Source organism: Anolis sagrei, chromosome 3, assembly GCF_037176765.1.
Source record: "Anolis sagrei isolate rAnoSag1 chromosome 3, rAnoSag1.mat, whole genome shotgun sequence".
In the NCBI taxonomy this organism is placed as follows: domain Eukaryota; kingdom Metazoa; phylum Chordata; class Lepidosauria; order Squamata; family Dactyloidae; genus Anolis; species Anolis sagrei.
Window position 1 is genome coordinate 734,747 of NC_090023.1, and position 21,342 is coordinate 756,088.

At 48.9% G+C, this 21,342-nt stretch overlaps 1 protein-coding gene across 1 annotated transcript; it reads left to right on the forward strand.

The window, feature by feature from the left end:
* The first annotated feature begins 2,296 nt into the window (after nucleotides 1–2,296).
* Nucleotides 2,297–15,891, forward strand: LOC132772361 (zinc finger protein 160-like). Its single transcript, XM_067466356.1, has 2 exons — nucleotides 2,297–2,541; nucleotides 10,691–15,891. The coding sequence occupies exon 2, from the start codon at nucleotides 10,863–10,865 to the stop codon at nucleotides 12,672–12,674; it is 1,812 nt and encodes a 603-aa protein (XP_067322457.1). The 5' UTR covers nucleotides 2,297–2,541; nucleotides 10,691–10,862; the 3' UTR covers nucleotides 12,675–15,891.
* The last annotated feature ends 5,451 nt before the right edge of the window (nucleotides 15,892–21,342 follow it).

Here is a 21,342-nt window from a genome sequence, read left to right on the forward strand (position 1 = left end):
CAACGCCTAACATTAAAGCCTAACCTCAAATGAAAGCCTAACGTCAGTCAATTAAAAGCTACACGTAGTCAGACAAAATTCTATAATAACATAAATCCACACAAAACATCCACATTCATGTACAACGGCCAGCCAGGGTTCACAAAACAGTGCGGGTAGGTTGTGTAGTCAAATGAGGTCACTGGGCCGGCGTGGACCAGGAATGCCCAAATCCCAAGTGCCCACCCCCCGAGTGAAGGCTCTCAGGCGGGGACCCTTTCAGCCTGGCTTTTCTGTTTTTCCTCCACCAAAGACACCTCCCGGGGTTCCTTTCCCTCTCCATTGGGGTGGAATTTGCATGACCCCGCCCACGGCCTCTCCCTCGACCCTTTCCTATGACACAGCAAGCAGAGGCATTGATCAGCATGTGAACACCCTGGAGGGTTTTGGGGACTGACTCCTCAGGATGGAAGTTGTAGTTCACCCTGCATCAGGACACGGCTCTGAGAGTGGCCCTTGCTGATGAGGGGCGTGGATCCCCTTTGCACCCAGAAACCCCAAGACCGAGGGCAAATATAACGGAGAGCGGTGGGAGCAATGGACTTTGACTGATAGGAATTATAGTTCACCTGCACCCAGAGAGACTTGTGGACGCAAACGACGACGACAGATCTGCACCACATTCGGCACGCATGTGCAGTAGGCCCAATTTCCAATACTGGTGGGTTTGGGGCGGGATTGGCCTTGGTGCCTGTGAGTTGTGGTTGCTGGGATGTCTAGTCCACCTGCACCCAGAGAGCCCTGTAAACTCAATCAACAACGATGGATCTGCATCACATTTGGCATGCATGCCTGATAGGCCACAATTCCGATACTAGTGGGTTTGGGGTGGGATTGGCCTTGAGGTTTCTGAGTTGTGGTTGCTGGGATGTCTAGTCCACCTGCACCCAGAGAGCCCTGTGAACACAAACAGCAACGATGGATCTGCATCACATTCGGCACGCATGCCCGATAGGCCACAATTCCGATACTGGTGGGTTTGGGGCGGGATTGGCCTTGGCGTTTCTAAGTTGTGGTTGCTGGGATGTCTAGTTCACCTGCACTCATGAGAGCCCTGTGAACGCAAACAGCAACGATGGATCTGCACCAAATTCGGCACGCATTCCCGGCAGGCCACAATTCCGATATTGGTGGGTTTGGGGCGGGATTGGCCTTGGCATTTGTGAGTTGGGGTTGCTGGGATGTCTAGTCCACCTGAACCCAGAGAGCCCTGTGGACGCAAACAGCAATGATGGATCTGCACCAAATTCAGCACACATGCCCGATAGGACACAATTCCGATATTGGTGGGTTTGGGGTGGGATTGACCTTGAGGTTTGTGAGTTGTGGTTGCTGGGATGTATAGTCCACCTGCACCCAGAGATCCCTGTGAATGCAAACAATGATGGTTCTGCACCAAATTCGGCATGCATGCCCGATAGGCCACAATTCCGATACTGGCGGGTTTGGGGCGGGATTGGCCTTGGCGCCTGTCAGTTGGGGTTGCTGGGATGTATAGTCCACCTGCACCCAGGGAGCCCTGTGAACGCAAACAGCAACGATGGATCCGCACCACATTCGGCACGCATGCCTGATATGTCCAAATTTGGGGTGGGATTGGCCTTTTGTGAGTTGGGGTTGCTGGGAGGTCTAGTTCTCCTGCAATGAGAGGGCACTGGGAACCCCTTTTATGCCGGGCCTGGGCCTCACCTCGCACACAGGCCCACCTGGACGTAGTGGACGGCCTTGGCGGGAGTGGCCCACCGTGATGGGAGTGGTAGTCCACCCTGGAGAGAGAGAGAGAGGGCCCCACCCAGGACGGGCGCCTCTGGAGGTCCTTTGCCCTACTCTGAGGGGGGCGCTTCCTCCCGGGTGTTCACCTGGCGTGATGATGGGAGTTGTAGTCCGCCCGGAACCTTCAAAGGAAAACGAGGAGTGTGAGGGAGGAGGATGATGGCGCTGAGGAGGAGGAGGCCGAAGCCAGGCCAGAGTGGAGGGGGCGGGGCCAGGGGGCAGTCTCCAGGGCCAGAGCTGCATCCTGATTGGCCCTCAGGAGGATGGGCGGGAAAGCAATGAGGGAGAGGCGGTGGGCGGGGCCACGCTGAGGGGAGAAGAAGAAGGCCGGCGCCATTTTGTGCCAGCCGAGGAGGCCGAAGCCAGGCCAGAGCGGAGGGGGCGGGGCCACGGGCAGTCTCCAGGGCCAGAGCTGCGCCCTGATTGGTCCTCGGGATGATGGGCGGGAAAGCGCGGAGGAGGGAGAGGCGGTGGGCGGGGCCACGCTGAGGGGAGAAGAAGAAGGCCGGCGCCATTTTGTTCCAGTCCCAGTCAGGGAAGGCCGCCAGTCAAGGGGAGGTGAGAACTCGGTCTTGCAGCAGCAGCAGCAGCGGGGGGCCTGTCTGGAGCGGAGGGAGGGAGGCGCCTCCTCTTTGGGGAAGCCAGCCAGCCAGTCAGTCCTTCCGCCTGTTGGAACCCACCTCGGGGGGCCTCTCCTCCTCCTCGCCCACTCCTCTTGGCGCTCAGCAGGTGAGCCTCAGGGGACGCGGCCTACTGCTCTAAGGGGGGGCAATGTGTGGGTATGTAAGGGTAGGGGGCCCGCCTGTCTTCCCGAGTGATTGGCAGCCGAGGCGAGGCTGGGCGGGGCTTGTGGGCCTGGCGAGGCTGGGCGGGGCTTGTGGGCCTGGCGAGGCTGGGCGGGGCTTGAGGGGAGGGGGCTGCTTGGGACAGGAAAGCAAAGGAAGGAAGGAGGTCAGGCGGGGGGAGGGGCAGGCATGTAGCCAGGGGGGGCGGCCTTGAGGGGCTTCACCCCCCCCCCCGAAATTCTGATGGTGGTTCGCGAAAAGGCCTTCCTGGTGCATTACTTAAACTGTTATGTTTATTCATATCATGATCTGATCACCATACTCAATATATCCCATATGCATGGAGGAGGTATTGGGGTAATCATAGAATCAAAGAGTTGGAAGAGACCTCATGGGCCATCCAGTCCCACCCCATTCTGCCAAGAAGCAGGAATATTGCATTCAAAGCACCCCTGACAGATGGCCATCCAGCCTCTGCTTCAAAGCTTCCAAAGAAGGAGCCTCCACCACACTCCCTTCGGGGCAGAGAGTTCCACTGCTGAACGGCTCTCACAGTCAGGAAGTTCTTCCTCATGTTCAGGTGGAATCTCCTCTCTTGTAGTTTGAAGCCATTGTTATGCGTCCTAGTCTCCAAGGAAGCAGAAAACAAGCAGAAAAAGGTTTGCTAGGGTAGACCCTCTTTCACTCAGACACAGCCCCCCCCCGAACCCCCCCTGAAAAAAATTCAGCCCCCGCCCCTGAAACGAAATCCTGGCTACGGGCCTGGGGGGGGGGGGTCTAAGGAGGAAGCCTGGCGGGGTGGGGAGGGGCGGGCCCTGCGGGAGGGGGTGGGGAGGGGACGTGGTGTGGGGGGGGGAGATGGCAGGCCTGGCCTTGCATTCTGGAGTGGCAGGACAGCCAAGCCAGAGCCTTCCCTCTCTCGCCACCTTTTCTCGGGTTGCCGGTTGAACGACAACTCCCAGAAATCAAGGCCACTCCCCCCCCCCCCCCCCGGGATGCTCCGTTGGTCAGGAGGGTTCTCTGTGCCCTCTATGTCCAGTCTGTTCGGGGGGGGGGGGGGAGGAGAAGGTCACAGGTTCTGCTAAAAAAGGTAAAGGTAGCCCCTGACATTAAGTCTAGTCATGTCTGACTCTGGGGTGTGGTGCTGCTCATCTCCATTTCTAAGCCGAAGAGCCAGCGTTCTCCGTAGACACCTCCAAGGTCATGTGGCCAGCATGACTGCATGGAGCGCCGTTACCTTCCCGCCGGAGCGGTACCTATTGATCTTCTCACATTTGCATGTTTTCGCACTGCTAGGTTGGCAGAAGCTAGGGCTGACAGCGGAAGCTCATGCCGCTCCCCGGAATTGAACCTGCGACCTTTCGATCAACAAGCTCAGCAGCTCAGTGCTTTAACCCACTGCACCACCGGGGGTTATTGCTACTGAATGGCAATTCCCCCCACTGGCTGTGTTCACTGCAATTGAACTACATCTCCCAGAATGCATGCTCCCCCCGCCCCAGTATGCCCAGTTGGTCAGGAGGGTTCTCTGTGCCCAGTTTAACTCCAGTCCGTGGTCAGGGGAGGGTCGTGTTTGGGTTGTGTCTTGTTCTCAGTCTGGCAGCTCTTCTGATGCCTGTGGTGATGTCTCCATTGGCCTGTACAGCTCAGTTGAGGTTCTTCCGTTCTCCTTGGAGGAGGTGGGCTTTGCAGATTCTTTTTGCACGGTCTACCTGGGCTTTCATGGTGCTTCTTTTTTTACTTGGGTGATGGTTGGAGTTTTGATGTCTGTATCTATCTGTGTGTGTAGGTTCTCTGTAAACTCTGTGACTCAATTGTTGATCTGGTTTGTGGATGACTGGGAGATTGATTTTAGAGGATTTTTATGACTGGTAGCCAGATTTTGCTCATTTTCATGGTTTCTTCCTTTCTCGTGAAATTGTCCACCTGCTTCTTGTGGGTCTCAGTGGCTTCTCTCTGTCGCCTGACGTGGTGGTGGTCAGAGTGGTCCGGCATTTTTGTGTTCTCAAATACGATGTGTCCAGGTTGGTTCATCAAGTGCTCTGCTATGGCTGATTTCTCTGGTTGACGCAGTCTGCAGTGCCTTCCATGTTCCTTGACGTGTGCTTGGGCAATGCTGACTTTGGTGGTCCGCTGGAGGAAAGTTCTGAGAGTGCCTTGGACCGGGAGAAGTTTCAACCAGTCCATACTTCAGGAGATAAAGCCGGACTGCTCATGGAGGGAAGGAGAGTAGAGGCCAAGATGAAGTCCTTTGGCCACATCATGAGAAGAAAGGAAAGCTTAGAGAAGAGAATGATGCTGGGGAAAATGGAAGGAAAGAGGAAGAGGGTCAAGCAAGAGCAAGATGGATGGATGGCATCCTTGACGTGACTGGCTTGATTCTGAAGGACCTGGGTGTGGTGACGGCTGACAGGGAGCTCTGGCATGGGCTGGTCCATGAGGTCACAAAGAGTTGGAAACGACTGAACAAACAACAACAAATAATAAAAACCAAACAAATCAATAAAATATAAATTCATTAAAATTAAATTCGTTAAAAACGGTCTGGTCTCCTTGCCTAGTTGTTCCATTTTCCTATGTCAGTTACTCTGCATTTGGAAATGCTTGTTCAAAAAGCCACGTCTTGACTTTTTTTTTTTGGAATGTTAGAAGGCAGGTGGCTGATCTAATATCTATAGGAAGGCTGTTCCATAGCTGAGGGGCCACCACAGAGAAGGCCCTGTCTCGTCTCCGCCAGACGTACTTGTGATGAAGGCCACCACACGTTCTAGGACTTTGCCCAAAAAAGGGGGATTGGAAACATGCCGATAGTTGACGATTGAGTGGGTTTTGTTACAGTTTGTTTTAAGCTCGCTGGAATATTGCCTTCCTGAAGGGAGGCATTAACCACCACTTTCACTCACTTTGCCAATCCCCTTCTGGATTCTTTCAAAACCAAGGATGGGCAGGGGTCTAGGGTTGCCCTCATCTCTCCAAATATCTTGTCCACATCCTCGGGTTTCACCAATTGAAATGAATCCATCAAAATCGGGCAAGCAGGTACTCGTGTTACATCCTCAGAGACTGCCGTTAACATGGTGTCCAGGTCAGAACGGATCAAAGCAAGTTTGTCCACAAAGAACCGAACAAATGCTTCACAGCGGGCTGTCAAGTACTCAGGGTTCCCATCCCGAGAGGTGGGATTTAATAGGCCTCTGACAACTCTGAAGAGCTCTGCTGGACGGTTCCTTGTGGACACAAAATTGGTTGCCAGAAGGGATTTCTGTGCCGCTTTTATTGCCGCGGTATATGCCCTTAGCAGGGCATCTAGCCATGTTCGATTTGATTCGCTCGTATCTGAACGCCACACGCCCTCTAGTCTCCTCTTCCTTCGCTTCATCGCTGCCAGCTCCTTGTTGAACCAAGGAGCTGGTTTAGCTCGGCTGCTTGAGAGGGGATTTTCCGGAGCAATTGTGTTTCTTGCTCTAGTCATCTCCCCATTCCAGAGAGTGACCAGGGCATCAACAGGATCGTCTACCGAGGTGGCGGGAAACTCCCCGGATCCATAAGCTTCCAGGGGCGGACCATCTTAATGGGTCCTCCACACCTGCGGAGGTTAGGGGCCGCAGTGAGCCTAAATCTAACCAGGTGATGGTCGGTCCATGGCAACGGAGTGATGGTCAGCTCCTCTACACCACCACAGTCTTCCCATCCCTGGCAGAAAACCAAGACGAATGTGTGAGTGGGGCCAGATACTAGTTTGGATAGCCCCATGGTTGCCATAGAAGACATGAAGTCCTGAGCTGCTCCTGATAAGGTGGCCTTGGCATGGACATTGAAGTCCCCCAGCACAATGAGCCGTTGGGACTCCAATTTTAAATATGTTTACTTATGTCTGATTGTAAAATTCTTTTATAGGTTGCATTTTATATATGTACACTGTTTTACATTATATATGTACACTGTTTTATATAACTGGGGGACTTAGCGGTGCCCAGTTTATTTGAGAAAGGCATTGTGTGCCAAGATTGTTCTTTATCAGTTATTGATGTGGCTCTCAGTGGTCTCAGGAAGCTAGCGAATGTACTGCGAGTCCCATCGTCCATGCTTCATTGTCTTCCAAACAGCACCAGGATGTATAGTGTGTTTTAGGGACTCTGTGCCAAATTTGGTCTTTATTGGTCTTTGTTGAGGGCCACAGTGGTCTGTGGGAACTGAATGGTTGGAAAGTACTACAAATCCCATAATCTGTGGTCCACCTCCCCCAAACCGCACCAGGACATAAAGGGGGTCATGGGGGTTATGTGTGCCAAGTTTTGTCCAGGTCCGTCACTCATGCAGTTCACAGTGGCCTGTGGAAGTGGGAGCCACTTAAACACAAGCATTCGCGTTTATCATATACTAGCCTGGGGTTATTTCTGAACAGCATTGTGTGCAAAGGTTGGTCTTTATCAGTTATTTCTGTGGCTTAGGAAGTTAGGGAAAGCACTGTGACTCCCATCGTCCATGTTCCATCCTCCTCCAAACAGCACCAGGAGGTAGAGTGGGTCATGGGGGCTCTGTCTGCCAAGTTTGGTCTTGATCGGACATTGGTGAGGGTCACGGGTTTCAGAAAGTGAGATATGGTACAGCAAGTCCCATCATCCATGGCCCGCCCATCTCCAAACTGCATCAGGATGTAGAGTGGGTCATGAGTGCTCTGTGTGCCAAGTTTGGGGCTGGTCTGTGATTTGTAGTGGCTACAGTGTTCTGTGGGAAGTGAATCGGGTGAAGGTACTGAAAATCCCATCATTCGTCCCCCATCCTGCCTTAAACCTTCACCAGGTTGTAAAGTGGGCCATTGGGCCTCTGTGTGCCAAGTTTGGTCCTGATCCGTCATGGGTGTAGGCCACAGTGCTCTAAGGAAGTAAGTGAAAGTACTGCAAGTCCCATCATCCATGGTCCATCATCACTCAAATTGCAGCAGGATGTAGGATGGGGTGGGTCTTGGGGGGGGGGTCTGTGTGCAAAAGTTTGGTCTTGTTCTGTCATTGTTGGGGGCCGCAAGGTGTTTTGGACTCCAACTCCCACCATTCCTGACAGCCTCAGACCCTTTCCTTTTCCCTCTCAGCCACGTTAGAATGTTGAGGCGGGTCAATCAGAAACCATATGCAAATTATACCACAGTGGCAGCCAATCAGAACTCTGCCCCATACATACACCGCCCTCCCTCCCGCCGCATACAAACTTTCTCTTTCATTATATACAGTGTGTCCCTCGCTGTTTCGCTGTTCACTTTCCGCAGACTCATGAAAGATATTGAAGAGAAATATTGACAAGCTGGAATGTCCAGAGGAGGGCGACTCAAAGGATCAAAGGTCTGGAGAACAAGCCCTGTGAGGAGCGGCTCAAAGAGCTGGGCATGTTTAGCCTGAAGAAGAGAAGGCTGAGAGGAGACATGATAGCCATGTATAAATACATGAGAGGAAGCCACAGGGAGGAGGAGGGAGCAAGCTTTCTTTCTGCTTCCCTGGAGACTAGGACGCAAGGGAACAATGACTTCAAACTACAGGAAAGGAGATTCCACCTGAACATGAGGAAGAACTTCTTGACTGTGAGAGACGTTCAGCAGTGGAACTCTCTGCCCCGGAGGGAGTGTGGTGGAGGCTCCTTCTTTGGAAGCTTTTAAGCAGAGGCTGGATGGCCATCTGTCAGGGGTGATTTGAATGCAATATTCCTGCTTCTTGGCAGAATGGGGTTGGACTGGATGGCCCATGAGGTCTCTTCCAACTCTTTGATACTATGATTTTAAGGAGAGAGATAGCGTACGTATGGAGAGTGGCAGACCTGAGGAGTCTGTTCCACCCGCCATGCTCTTCTCCATGGGAAGGAGAGAGAGTGTACCTATGGAGACTGGCAGATCTGCACGGGAGCAGCCTGGTCACTTTGGGGCTTCTTTCTCAAGGGAAGAGGGAGAAGTGCGCTTTTGGAGTCTTGGATTCTGTGCAGGGAGTTGGGTTCTGCTGGATGGAAAACAGAGATCTGGTCCCTGGCATTGTGCTTAGGGAAAGAAGTTTTGGCATTTTGACATTATGGCGTTAATGAAGTTTTGGAACTGTACGTTGACAGGCTGCAAGAAAGCGGGGTCTGGCCTAAGAGATGCTTCTCCAAGGAGGGAGAAAAGGATATGGTAATTTTGGGGTTCATGAGGATGAATGCGTGTACATGTGGTGTGCATGTTGAGTGAAAATGTCATTCCCCTTTGTTTGTTTGTTAACTAACGTAATTGTCAATCCAATGTAGTTGCATAGAATCTGTCTGTCTGTCTGTCCAATGTCATTCTTGGTCTAAATGTTTTTCTGTCATCTGATGTACCTTCTCACACTAGAAATCTCAATCAAAAGAACCTATGCTTTAAAGTTATTGAGAAGTCATTCATGACATAATTCCAGGAGTGGCATGTGATGTCTGTAGATATTCCACGTTTCACAGGCGCATAACAGGGTTGGAAGAAGAACCCCAGGCTGTGGAACACCCTCCCTGTTGACATCAGACAGGCGCCCTCCCTTATGTCTTTCCGTAAGAGCCTAAAGACATGGCTATTTGAGAAGGCATTCAACTGAGTGCTACATTAACTGGTAATGACAACTGGAACGGAATATGGATTACGAGATTGGTTATGATTCTACGATAAGATGGAGCGGATTATTTTAGTGTAATTATATGATTGTGTATTAGTGATATGTTGGTTTTTTCGTTATGGCTTTACTGTAAATTGTCTTTTATATGTTGTACACCGCCATGAGTCGCCCTAGGGCTGAGAACGGCGGTCAACAAATGCAGCAAATAAATAAATAAAATAAATAAATAGCTCTTGGTCTCCCTGTGGATGTCCCGCTCCTCAAACACTCTGCACTCGTGGAGTTCAGGAGCTTCGATGTCAATGTTGACTTTATGGAAAGGTGGCTGCCAAGGGAGCAGAAATGCTCCACATTTTCTAATGTTACACCATTAAGCTGTATTTCTGGCATTGGAGAAGGATTGGCTGGTGACTGCTGGAACAGCACTTTGGATGATATACAAATGGCCAAGCTGTCTAAGGGACTTTTGCTGCCCCCCAAAGCTCCCGCCCCCTAGGTTGGGAAACACTGCCTTATACGGACCTGCCTGGGCACTGAGACCTTCAGGAGAGGCCCTTCCCTTGGTCCCACTTCCATCTCAAGCTTGATTGGTGGGAGTGAGAGAGAGGGCCTTCTCGGTGACTGCCCCTCGACTCTGGAACTCCCTCCTCAAGGAAGCCAAAATGGCCCCCTCCTTGCTGTTGTCCTTACTGCAGAAGGCTAAAACTTTTTTATTCGGGCAGGCTTTTAAAGAAGAAGATTTTAACGATCAATTCAGGGGGTGTTGTGGTTTTTAACATTGAGTATGTTTTAATAGTTTTTATCTGGGAATTCTTAAATACCATTTATATTTAATTCTGTTTTAATGTTTGAATATTTTTATGTTTTAAATTGTATGCAGACGTTTTATGTTCAGCTGCTTTGAGTATCCACAAGGGGAGATAAAGCAGGCTATAAATCAATATAATTTTATTTATTTCATATCAAAAGCATTGCATAAATTAGTATAAAACCGATATAAATAGAAGGAGCGCAGGTGGCTAAATATCTTTTGACCAAAAATGGGCAACAGCAATGGCATTGTCTGTAGTCCCCAACAACTCTTTCTCTGTGCATGAGACAGGGCAGAGTGAAGAAGCATACAGATGCGGAGTTGTCTGTTCTGCTCCACAGTCACATAAAGTGTGGGATTCTTTTAGGTTGTGCCAGTTTGCCAGGATGTCTTTTGATCTGCCCACTCCACTTCTGAGTCTGTTCAGGGACTTCCAAGTTGCCCATTCTTGGTTTGCCCCTCGAGAAAGACCCTCCCTTGTGGGGGGCCATCCAGTTAGGGTTTCCTGATCAAGCTGCCCAGAGGGAAGCTCTTGCTGTTGCTGGGGAGACGCCAAGAGGAGTGGCAGTTCTCATAAAGCTTTTCCTTGATTTGAGTCCACCAGGAGGAGGCTGGCAGCCATGTAGTGGATGGCTTTCACAATCAATATAATAATAACAACCTTTCACTTCTTTCTTAACCAGGTAAATGAGGATTCCATGCAGCTACCTCTTAGATGCAGTAAAGAACCAATAATATAAGAAGAAATCCTCTCAAGGTGATGATCTTGCAGAATTCTTGACCTCACAGATAAGAAAGGAAAATACGAAGAGTCAAGCATCCGAATAACAATTACACACCCATATCACTCTTGACATGGAGGAGAGAGCATTTAAGTGCCTTGAGTGTGGGACGAGTTTTACTTGGAGGGATGATCTGCAGCAGCATGAAATAACTTCTACTGGAGAGAATCCCTACAAATGCCTGGAGTGTGGAAAGAGCTTTGCTCAAAGTCCAGGTCTACATTTGAATCAAAAGACTCACACTGGGGAGGAAACATACACATGGTTGGAGTGTGGGAAGAACTTCACCCACAGTTCAAGTCTACGATCGTATCAAAGGACTCACACTGGGGAGAAACCCTATAAATGCCTGGAGTGTGGAAAGAGTTTCTCTCGGACTGAAAATCTACGTTCACATCAAAAGACTCACACTGGGGAGAAACCCTATACATGCCTGGAGTGTGGACAGAGCTTCGCTCGGAATACAACTCTACATATACATCAAAGAATTCACACTGGGGAGAAACCCTATACATGCCTGGAGTGTGGAAAGAGTTTCTCTCGGAGTGAACACCTACGTTCACATCAAAGGACACACACTGGGGAGAAACCCTTTAAATGCCTGGAGTGTGGAATGAGCTTCACTGAGAAGGGAAATCTACGATCACATCAGAGGACTCACACTGGGGAGAAACCCTTTAGGTGCCTGGAATGTGGAAAGAGTTTCTCTCGGAGTGATCATCTACGTTCACATCAAAGGACTCACACTGGAAAGAAACCCTTTAAATGCCTGGAGTGTGGAATAAGCTTCACTGAGAATGGAAATCTACAATCACATCAGAGGACTCATACTGGGGAGAAACCCTTTAAGTGCCTGGAGTGTGGAAAGAGCTTCACTCAGAGTGGAATTCTACGTAGACATCAAAGGACTCACACTGGGGAGAAACCCTTTAAATGCCTGGAGTGTGGACAGAGCTTCACTGAGAATGGAAATCTACGTACACATCAAAGGACGCACACTGGGGAGAAACCCTATACATGTCTACAGTGTGGACAGAGCTTCACTCACAGTGGAAATCTACGTACACATCAAAGGACTCACACTGGAGAGAAGCCCTATAAATGCCTGGAGTGTGGACAGAGCTTCACTGAGAAAGGAAGGCTACGTACACATCAAAGGACTCACACTGGGGAGGAGCCCTATAAATGCCTGGAGTGTGGAAAGAGCTTCACTGAGAATGGAAGTCTACGTTCACATCAAAGGATTCACACAGGGGAGAGACCCTTTAAATGCCTGGAGTGTGGACAGAGCTTCGCTCAGAATTCAAGTCTACGTTCACATCAAAGGATTCATACTGGGGAGAAACCTTATAAATGCGTAGAGTGTAGACAGGTCTTCAGTCGGAGTTCACATCTACGTAAACATCAAAGGACTCACACTGGGGAGAAACCCTTTAAATGCCTGGAGTGTGGACAAAGCTTCACTCAGAGTGTCCATCTACGTTTGCATCAAAGGATTCACACTGGGGAGAAACCCTATACATGCCTGGAATGTGGAAAGAGTTTTGCTTGGAGTAAAAACCTACGTTCGCATCAAAAGACTCACACTGGGGAGAAACCATATAAATGCTTAGAATGTGGACAGAGTTTCACTCACAGTTCAACTCTACGTAGACATCAAAGGATTCACACTGGGGAGAAACCCTATAAATGCCTGGAGTGTGGAAAGAGTTTTGCTTGGAGTTCACTTCTACGTTCACATCAAAAGACACACTGGGGAGAAACCCTATACATGCCTGGAGTGTGGACAGAACTTTGCCCTGAGTGGAGATCTACACACACATCCGAGGACTCACACTGGGGAGAAACCCTATGCATGCCTGGAGTGTGGTCAGAGCTTCAGTGAGACTGGAAATCTACATGTAGACATCAAAGGACTCACATTGGGGAGAAACCTGATAAATGCCTAGAGTGTGGACAGAGCTTCACTCAGAATGGAAGTATACATACACTTCAAAGGATTCACGTTGGGGAGAAACCCTAGACATGCCTAGAGTGTGGACAGAGCTTCAGCCGCAGATCAGGTCTAGGTTCACATCAGTGAACTCACCTTGGGGAGAAACCCTACGGCATGTGAAAAGAGCTTCTTGGAGAATTGAACTCTATGTAGACATAGCATTCACATTGGAGGGAACAGTGGTATCTGGCCCCAGAAACACTCTCTAAGAGAGTTTTCCAAACTTTTCATGTTGCTGATACACTTTTTCGGCATACATCGTTTTGTGACATGATAATTCGGTTTAGCTGGCATCCTGGGGGTTAAGATAAGGGTAAAGGTCAAGGTATTCCCCTGACATTAAGTCCGGTCGTGTCCGACTCTGAGACTCTGTGCTCACCTCCATCCCAAAGCTGAAGAGCTGGCGTGGTCCATAGACACCTCCAAGGTCATGTGGCCGGCGTGACTGCATGGAGTGCCGTTACCTTCCCGCCAGAATGGTACCTATTGGTCTACTCACATTTGCATGTTTGGCAGAAGTAGTAGGTTGGCAGAAGCTGGACTAGCAGCAGGAGCTCTCCTCGCTCCCCGGCTTCAAAGCTGCGACCTTTCAATCGGCAAGTTCAGCAGCTCAGCAGTTTAACCTGCTGCACCACCGGGGAGGGTAAACCAACCCCATATAAGACATTCAAGATATGTATATAGTATAATAATGTATAGATATATTCTTCATATAATTTTACTGTATTATAATAGTAATAATGATTATAATATAACAACAACAACGATATTTTTGTACCTACAAACGGTAGCTATGGAACAAGGGCACGGGGTGTGTAGTTTCCTGCAAAGCTGCTCCATGTGGTTCATCACAGAGGTCATTATCAGCAGATTCTATTTCCGCTGCTATTAATAGTAGGAAAAAATAGAGTGTGAATAAGTTAATTGATAAAAGGAAAAGAAGGAGATTTGGAAGGACTTTGTGGCACTTGGATTTTAGTAGTGTCCATTTTAATTAGTATCGTTGCATTTTTGTTGAATATCTAATTAAGCTGGGATTTGTCTTCCGTAAGTGTTGTTTATGCTTTGATATTGTGCCGTTACTAATATCGATATATTTTACTTGTAATTTATGTGTTTCACAGCACCAATATGTGTTGTTTTGTAAGGGGGTGGGGCATCAATAGTTATTATTTTCGAAGGCTTTCATGGCTGGAATCACTGCGTTGTTGTAGGTCGTAGGTTTTTCGGGCTATACGGCCATGTTATAGAAGCATTCTCTCCTGACGTTTCGCCTGTATCTATGGCAAGTATCGTCAGAGGTTGTGAGATCTCGCAGTTATTATTTGTTTATTTAAGAAAAGAGGGACAATAGAAGATATTTATTCTTTATGTACTTACAGTATTTATATTCCACCCTTCTGAAGCGGACTCAGGGTAGATCACAATGCACATATACATGGCAAACATTCAATTCCATTAGACATACAACATATATAGACCGACTCAGAGGCAACTTAACATTCCAGATTTCCGGCCTCACTCAGTCCTTGATGGAGTACTTCCTCATTCTTCTGCACACTGCTGGAAGCTTTTATGTTGTCGTAAATTAAATTAGCCTCCCTGCATAAAGCGGTACCTAAATTTCCCACTCAACAGATGTGCCTGTCTTTCGGGCTACATGGGTCAACAGCAAGCTAGACTATTAATGGTTGGGAGCTCACTCCGACCTGGGCTGGCTTCAAACTCATGGCCTCTCAGTCAGTAGTGATTTAATGCAGCTGGCTACTAACTAGCTGTGCCACAACCCTGCACTGATAAGAGAAATCGATGCAGATTCTGAAGGATCATCTGTTACTCTGCTCTGAGTCCCCCAGGGAGATGGCAAATCTCCCCGGAATACAAATATAATCTTATTGTTATTACTCTTGTTAGAGAAGATGTCATTGTTGGAACGTTCTTCTTTTGCTTCACTTCCTTCTTATGCAAAGAATATGTAGAATGATCCTCTCCCCTGCCATGTCTTGAAAGAGATACAATAGACTCGTGTGTAGAATTAGTTCACTAACATGGTTCCGTAACAACAACAAACAAACAACAACAACAACAATAATAATAAACTTGTACTCCACCCTATCTCTCTCTCACACACACTGAGGGGACTCAGGGCAGATTCCAACATGATAGCACAGCTGGTTAATCACCTACAATAAATCACTGCTAACCAAAGGTGCCAAGTTTGAAACCCAAGTCAGAGTTGAGCTCCTGACTGTTAAATAGCCCAGCTTACTGTTCCCCTAAGCAGTTTGAAAACACCTGTAAAATATGTGAGTAGAGAAATTAAGGACTGCTTAAAGTGGGGAGGTTAATTTATGACACCATAACAATGCCGGAGAGCAAGGAGGAAATGCTACGATTGAAAGGCCTGGTGTCATAGTGGACGAAGTGATCACTCCCCCGTGGCCGCATTGAGCAACCTCCAGGATCCGAAGTGGAAGAAACTCCTGAATGACCTCTGTCTGTCTGTCCGTCTTGCATGTCAAAAACAGCATTGAATGTTTGCATTGTGTATGTGTGCATTGTGCTCCACCCTGAGTGAGAAGGGCGGAATATAAATACTGTAAATAAAATTAAATAAATAACAATGGCAAACATTTGATGCCTACATAAAACACACGGTACTAACATAAAACCCCAGAAAACCTCCAAATATGTAAATAACATTAAAACCTAACCTCAAATTAAAGCCTAACATCAGCAACTTAAACTTAAAATTATATAATAACATAAATATAAATAAAACATCCACATTAGTGTACAACAGCCAGCCAGGGTGCACAAAATGGTGTGGGTATGTTATGTAGTCAAATGAGGTCATTGGGCCGGCGTGGACCAGGAATGCCCAAGTACAAATAGTTCGCAACACGAGGCCCGGCATTGGTCTCTGCACCATCTAATCCTCCTCCTCCTCCTCTCCATACGCTAGTTTGCAAAAGTCAGTCTTCAACTGTTTTTTGAATCACACCATTGAATGGAGATGTGGAAGCTGGAATGTGTCCAGGGGAAGAGGGTGACTCAAAGGATCCAGGGTCTGGAGAACAAGCCCTATGAGGAGCGGCTTCAAGAGCTGGGCATTAGGCCTGGGTAACAACGGAAAAATTTGTTTCTAAAATCGATTTGTATTTGGGGTTTTTTTTTTTGTTTCGATATTTAAAATAATTACAAAATTTTCCTTTTAAAAAGTTCGATATTTACGAAATTTCGTAAATGGTAAAAAATTAACGAATCGATTTCCGAAACAATAACAAATCGATTCGTTAATGGCGGACGCGACCGCGAAATATGCTAAAAAACCTCCAAAACCTTCTGAAGCTTCCGTCTTCCTCTGTTGTTGACTGTTGGTGTGATATTATAATTTTTTTTCACTAATTAAACCATAAAACTGGCCCAGACATGCGGAAATAATAACGAAACGACCTCAAAACAATAACGAAACGAATACAATATCGAAATACGAAGCATTTACAAAACGTTTTTGAAAATTCGTTTTTTTTAATAATTGCTTCAGAATGGTTCGTTATCGTTTTGTAATTGAAAAAATTAACGAATTATTAACGAATTACGAATTAATGAAATGAAACCGCCCATCCCTAGAAATTATGCATTACACAGATATGGAATGAAGTGCAAGGACTCCCGGGACGGCCCCGATTACGATGACGGATCAGGTGGTTTAACAGTGGTGACGCTGGTTGAAATGCTTTTAAATGTTTTGATGCCTTTTGTAATTCTTCTAAAAATGCTTATATGGTTTCTAATGGCATCGGATCGCTGTCTGTGCGTAACGCCGCCCTGAGTCTCCTCCGGGGTTGAGAAAGGCGGGCTGGAAATATCCCAAATCTATAGAAATAAAAATGTCGTGCTCGTTTGTGGGATTTACACAACTCCAAAAACACTGGACGAATTGACACCAAATTTGGCCACAAGACACCTAACAACCCAATATATGTCCTTCACTAAAAATAATTGATTTTGTCATTTGGGAGTTGTAGTTGCTGGGATTTATAGTTCACCTACAATCAAAGAGCATTCTGAACTCTACCAATGATGAAATTGGGCCAAACTTAGCACAAAGGATTCCCATGACCAACAGAAAACACCGGAAGGGTTTGGTTGGTATTGACCTTGAGTTTGGGAGTTGTAGTTCACCCACATCCAGAGAGCACTGTGGAGTCAAACGATGGATCTGGACCAAACTTGGCACAAATATTCCATACGCCCAAATAGGTACACAGATGGAGTTTGGGGAAAATAGACGCTGACATTTGGGTGTTATAGTTACTGGGATTTATAGTTCACTTACAATCAAAGAGTATTTGGAACCCTGCCAAGGACAGAATCGGGCAAACTTCCCGCACAGAACCCCCCATGACCAACAGAGAATACTTAAGGCAACTCCCTTCACCAGAGCAAGAAAACGTAATCAAAGCCCTCCTGACAAAGAGCCATCCAGCCATAGATATAGTTATATATGATTCACGCACATGGAGATATAGTATCATAGATGAGAAAGGGACCCCTAAAGAAGGACAATGATATGTTACATGTTCCAGAGAAGGCAAACCAGACAATCTCCACATCAACACCGGCAAAGAAACAGCAAGAAGTGCTGTTGACCCACAAGCAGAAAAACTTGACATAGATTAGAAACCAACACTTTCTCATGACTTTATTTTCCAGATCTCCAGACTGGGCCACAGCAACGCCTGGCAGGGGACAGCTAGTCTATATAAATAAAAATGTCATGCTCGTTTGTGGGATTAACAGAACTCAAAAACCACTGGACGAATTGCCGCCAAATTTGGCCACAAGACACTTACTACCCCAAGGAGTGACCATCCCTCAAAACATGGATTTTGTCATTTGGGAGTTGTAGTTGCTGGGATTAGGGTTAGGGTCAGGCGGGGGGGGGGGGGGCTTGGGAGCGGGCGAGGGGGGCCCACCCGGCCTTCCCTGTCACCCACTTCACAGCCAAGCAGACGGGGCGGATCTGAGGAGTGGGATTGGCTTTGGCGTTTGTGAGTCGTGGTTGTTGGGAGGTCTAGTTCACCTGTACCCAGGGAGCCCTGTGAATGCAAACAACAATGATGGATCTGCACGAAATTCAGCACGCATGCCCAATAGGCCCAAATTCCGATTCTGGCTGGGCCACAGCAACACCTGGCAGGGGACGGCTAGTTTATATAAATAAAAATGTCATGCTCGTTTGTGGGATTAACACAACTCAAAAACCACTGGATGAATTGCTGCAAATTTGGCCACAAGACAGTTCCTACCCCAAGGAGTGACCATCCCTCAAAACATGGATTTTGTCATTAGGTATTTGTAGTTGTTGATGTTAGGGTCAGGCGGGGGGGGGGGGGGGGCTTGGGAGCGGGCAAGGGGGGGGGCACCCGGCCTTCCCTGTCGCCCACTTCACAGCTGAGCAGATGGGGTGGATCTGAGGAGTGGGATTGGCCTTTTGTGAGTCGTGGTTGCTGGGATGTGTAGTCCACCTGCACCCAGGGAGCCCTGTGAATGCAAACAACAACGATGGATCTGAGAAGGCTGAGAGGGGATATGATGATGGCCATGTATAAATATGTGAGAGGAAGCCACAGGGAGGAGGAGGAGGGAGCAAGCTTCCTTTCTGCTTCCTTGGAGACTAGGACGCAAGGGAACAATGGCTTCAAACTATTTTATTTATTTATTTATTTATTTATTTACCTTACTTCTATACGGCTGTTCTCAGCCCAAAGGCGACTCACAGCGGTTCACAACAAATATGAACAGCAAAAATTCAGTGCTACAGTATAAAAACAGTTAACAACCTAACATTACACAATTAATAAACAGTTACTACAATACCCATTCACTGTCGTCTCATCATCAAAAACATGTTCCAGATTCGTTATCCATTGTTCCATTCCAGTGTTCATTAACCAATCATTGCACTAATTATTAACTACAAGAGGAGATTCCACCTGAACATGAGGAAGAACTTCCTGACTGTGAGAGCCGTTCAGCAGTGGAACTCTCTGCCCCGGAGGGAGTGTGGTGGAGGCTCCTTCTTTGGAAGCTTTGAAACAGAGGCTGGATGGCCATCTGTCAGGGGTGCTTTGAATGCGATTTTCCTGCTCCTTGGCAGAATGGGGTTGGACTGGAGGATGGCCCAGGAGGTCTCTTCCCACTCTAGGGTTCTAGGATTCTATGTTCAGCAGTGGAACTCTCTGCCCCTTGAAGAGTGTGGTGGAGGCTCCTTCTTTGGAAGCTTTTAAGCAGAGGCTGGATGGCCATCTGTCGGGGGTGCTTTGAATGCAATATTCCTGCTTCTTGGCAGAATGGGGTTGGACTGGATGATGGTCCAGGAGGTCTCCTCCAACTCCAGGATTCTAAGAACTTCCTGACTGTGAGAGCCATTCAGCAGTGGAACTCTCTGCCCCGGAGGGAGTGTGGTGGAGGCTCCTTCTTTGGAAGCTTTTAAGCAGAGGCCGGATGGCCATCTCTCAGGGGTGCTTTGAATGCAATATTCCTGCTTCTTGGCAGAATGGGGTTGGACTGGATGATGGCCCACCAGGTCTCTTCCAACTCTAGGATTCCATGCACCAAATTCGGCACGCATGTCCAATAGATCCAAATTTGGGGTGGGATTAGCTGTTTGTGAGTTGTGGTTGCTGAGATGTCTAGTCCACCTGCAATCAGAGGGCACTGGGAACCCCTCCCATGCCGGGCCTGGGCCTCACCTGGCACACAGGACCCCCAGGCCCACCTGCACATAGTGGTCCACTGTCAGGAGACGGTTTCCAGGCCTTTGGTTTTGGCGCTAAAAACCAGGATCCTGACATGCAACGCTGATAAGAACTGTGGGAGAGGAAGCCACAGGGAGGAGGGAGCAAGCTTGTTTTCTGCTTCCTTGGAGACTAGGACGCGGAACAATGGCTTCAAACTACAAGAGAGGAGATTCCACCTGAACATGAGGAAGAACTTCCTGACGGTGAGAGCCGTTCAGCAGTGGAACTCTCTGCCCCGGAGGGAATGTGGTGGAGGCTCCTTCTTTAGAAGCTTTTAAGCAGAGGCTGGATGGCCATCTGTCAGGGGTGATTTGAATGCAACATTCCTGCTTCTTGGCAGAATGGGGTTGGACTGGATGATGGCCCAGGAGGTCTCTTCCAACTCTTTGATTCTATGATTCTATGTGCAGCTGGTAACCTCGGGGAGAGCAGTTGGCATTTGGCGGGAATGTTGTGCGGGACTCTTGGCTGGCGGGAAAGGGGATTTCGAATGTGGGGGAGGGTATATAAGGGTTGACCGGCGGCTGCTAGTCAATCCTGGCTTTCTTTGTGTCTGAACGTCCAGCAGTAAAAGTTTCCGATTGATTATGGATTGGAGTCCTGTGTCATTATTGGGAACGGCTGTTGTGAGCTGACAGTCCACCCAGAATGGACGCCTCTGGAGGCCCTTTGCCCTACTCTGAGGGGGGTGCTTCCTCCCAGGAGTTCACCTGGCGTGATGATGGGAGTTGTAGTCTGCCCTCAACCTTCAAAGGAAAACGAGGAGTGTGAGGGATGAGGATGATGGCGGGCTGAGGAGGAGGAGGCCGAAGCCAGGCCAGAGCGGAGGGGGCGGGGCCAGGGGGTAGCCTCCATGGCCAGAGCCGCGCCCTGATTGGCCCTCAGGAGGATGGGCGGGAAAGCAATGAGGGAGAGGCGGTGGGAAGGGCAACGCTGAGGGGAGAAGAAGGCCGGCGCCATTTTGTGCCACTCCGAGAGAGAGAGAGAGAGAGAGAGAGAGAGAGAGAGAGAGAGGCCTGCTACCCGGTCCTGGAAGCAGCAGCGGCAGCGGCCCTCCTGGAACTGAGAGACCTCTTTGGGGAAGCCAGTCAGTCAGTCTGACTGACTGTCAATGGCTTCAAACTACAAGAGAGGAGATTCCATCTGAACATGAGGAAGAACTTCCTGACTGTGAGAGCCGTTCAGCAGTGGAACTCTCTGCCCCAGAGGGAGTGTGGTGGAGGCTCTTTCTTTGGAAGCTTTGAAGCAGAGGCTGGATGGCCATTTGTCAGGGGTGATTTGAATGCAATATTCCTGCTTCTTGGCAGAATGGGGTTGGACTGGATGATGGCCCAGGAGGTCTCTTCCCACTCTTTGATTCTATGATTCTATGAACCCGCCTCGGTGGGCCTCTCCTCCTCCTCCTCCTGACCGAGTTGTGAGGGATGATGATGGCGCTGAGGAGGAGGAGGCCGAAGCCAGGTCCAGAGCCTCCAGGGCCAGAGCTGCACTCTGATTGGCCCTCCGGATGATGGGCGGGAAAGCGCGGAGGGAGAGGCGGTGGGCGGGGCTACGCTGAGGAGGCCGAAGCCAGGCCAGAGTGGAGGGGGCGGGGCCGCGTGGCAGTCTCCAGGGCCGGAGCTGCGTCCTGATTGGCCCTCAGGATGATGGGCGGGAAAGCGGAGGGGGCGGGGCCACACTCTGATTGGCCGCCAGAATGGGCGGGAAAGCGCTGAGGGAAGGATGGTGGGCGGGGCTACGCTGAGGGG

Excerpts from the sequence above, each read along its gene's own strand:
- LOC132772361 (XM_067466356.1), top strand. The coding sequence starts at position 10,863 with ATGGAGGAGAGAGCATTTAAGTGCCTTGAGTGTGGGACGAGTTTTACT.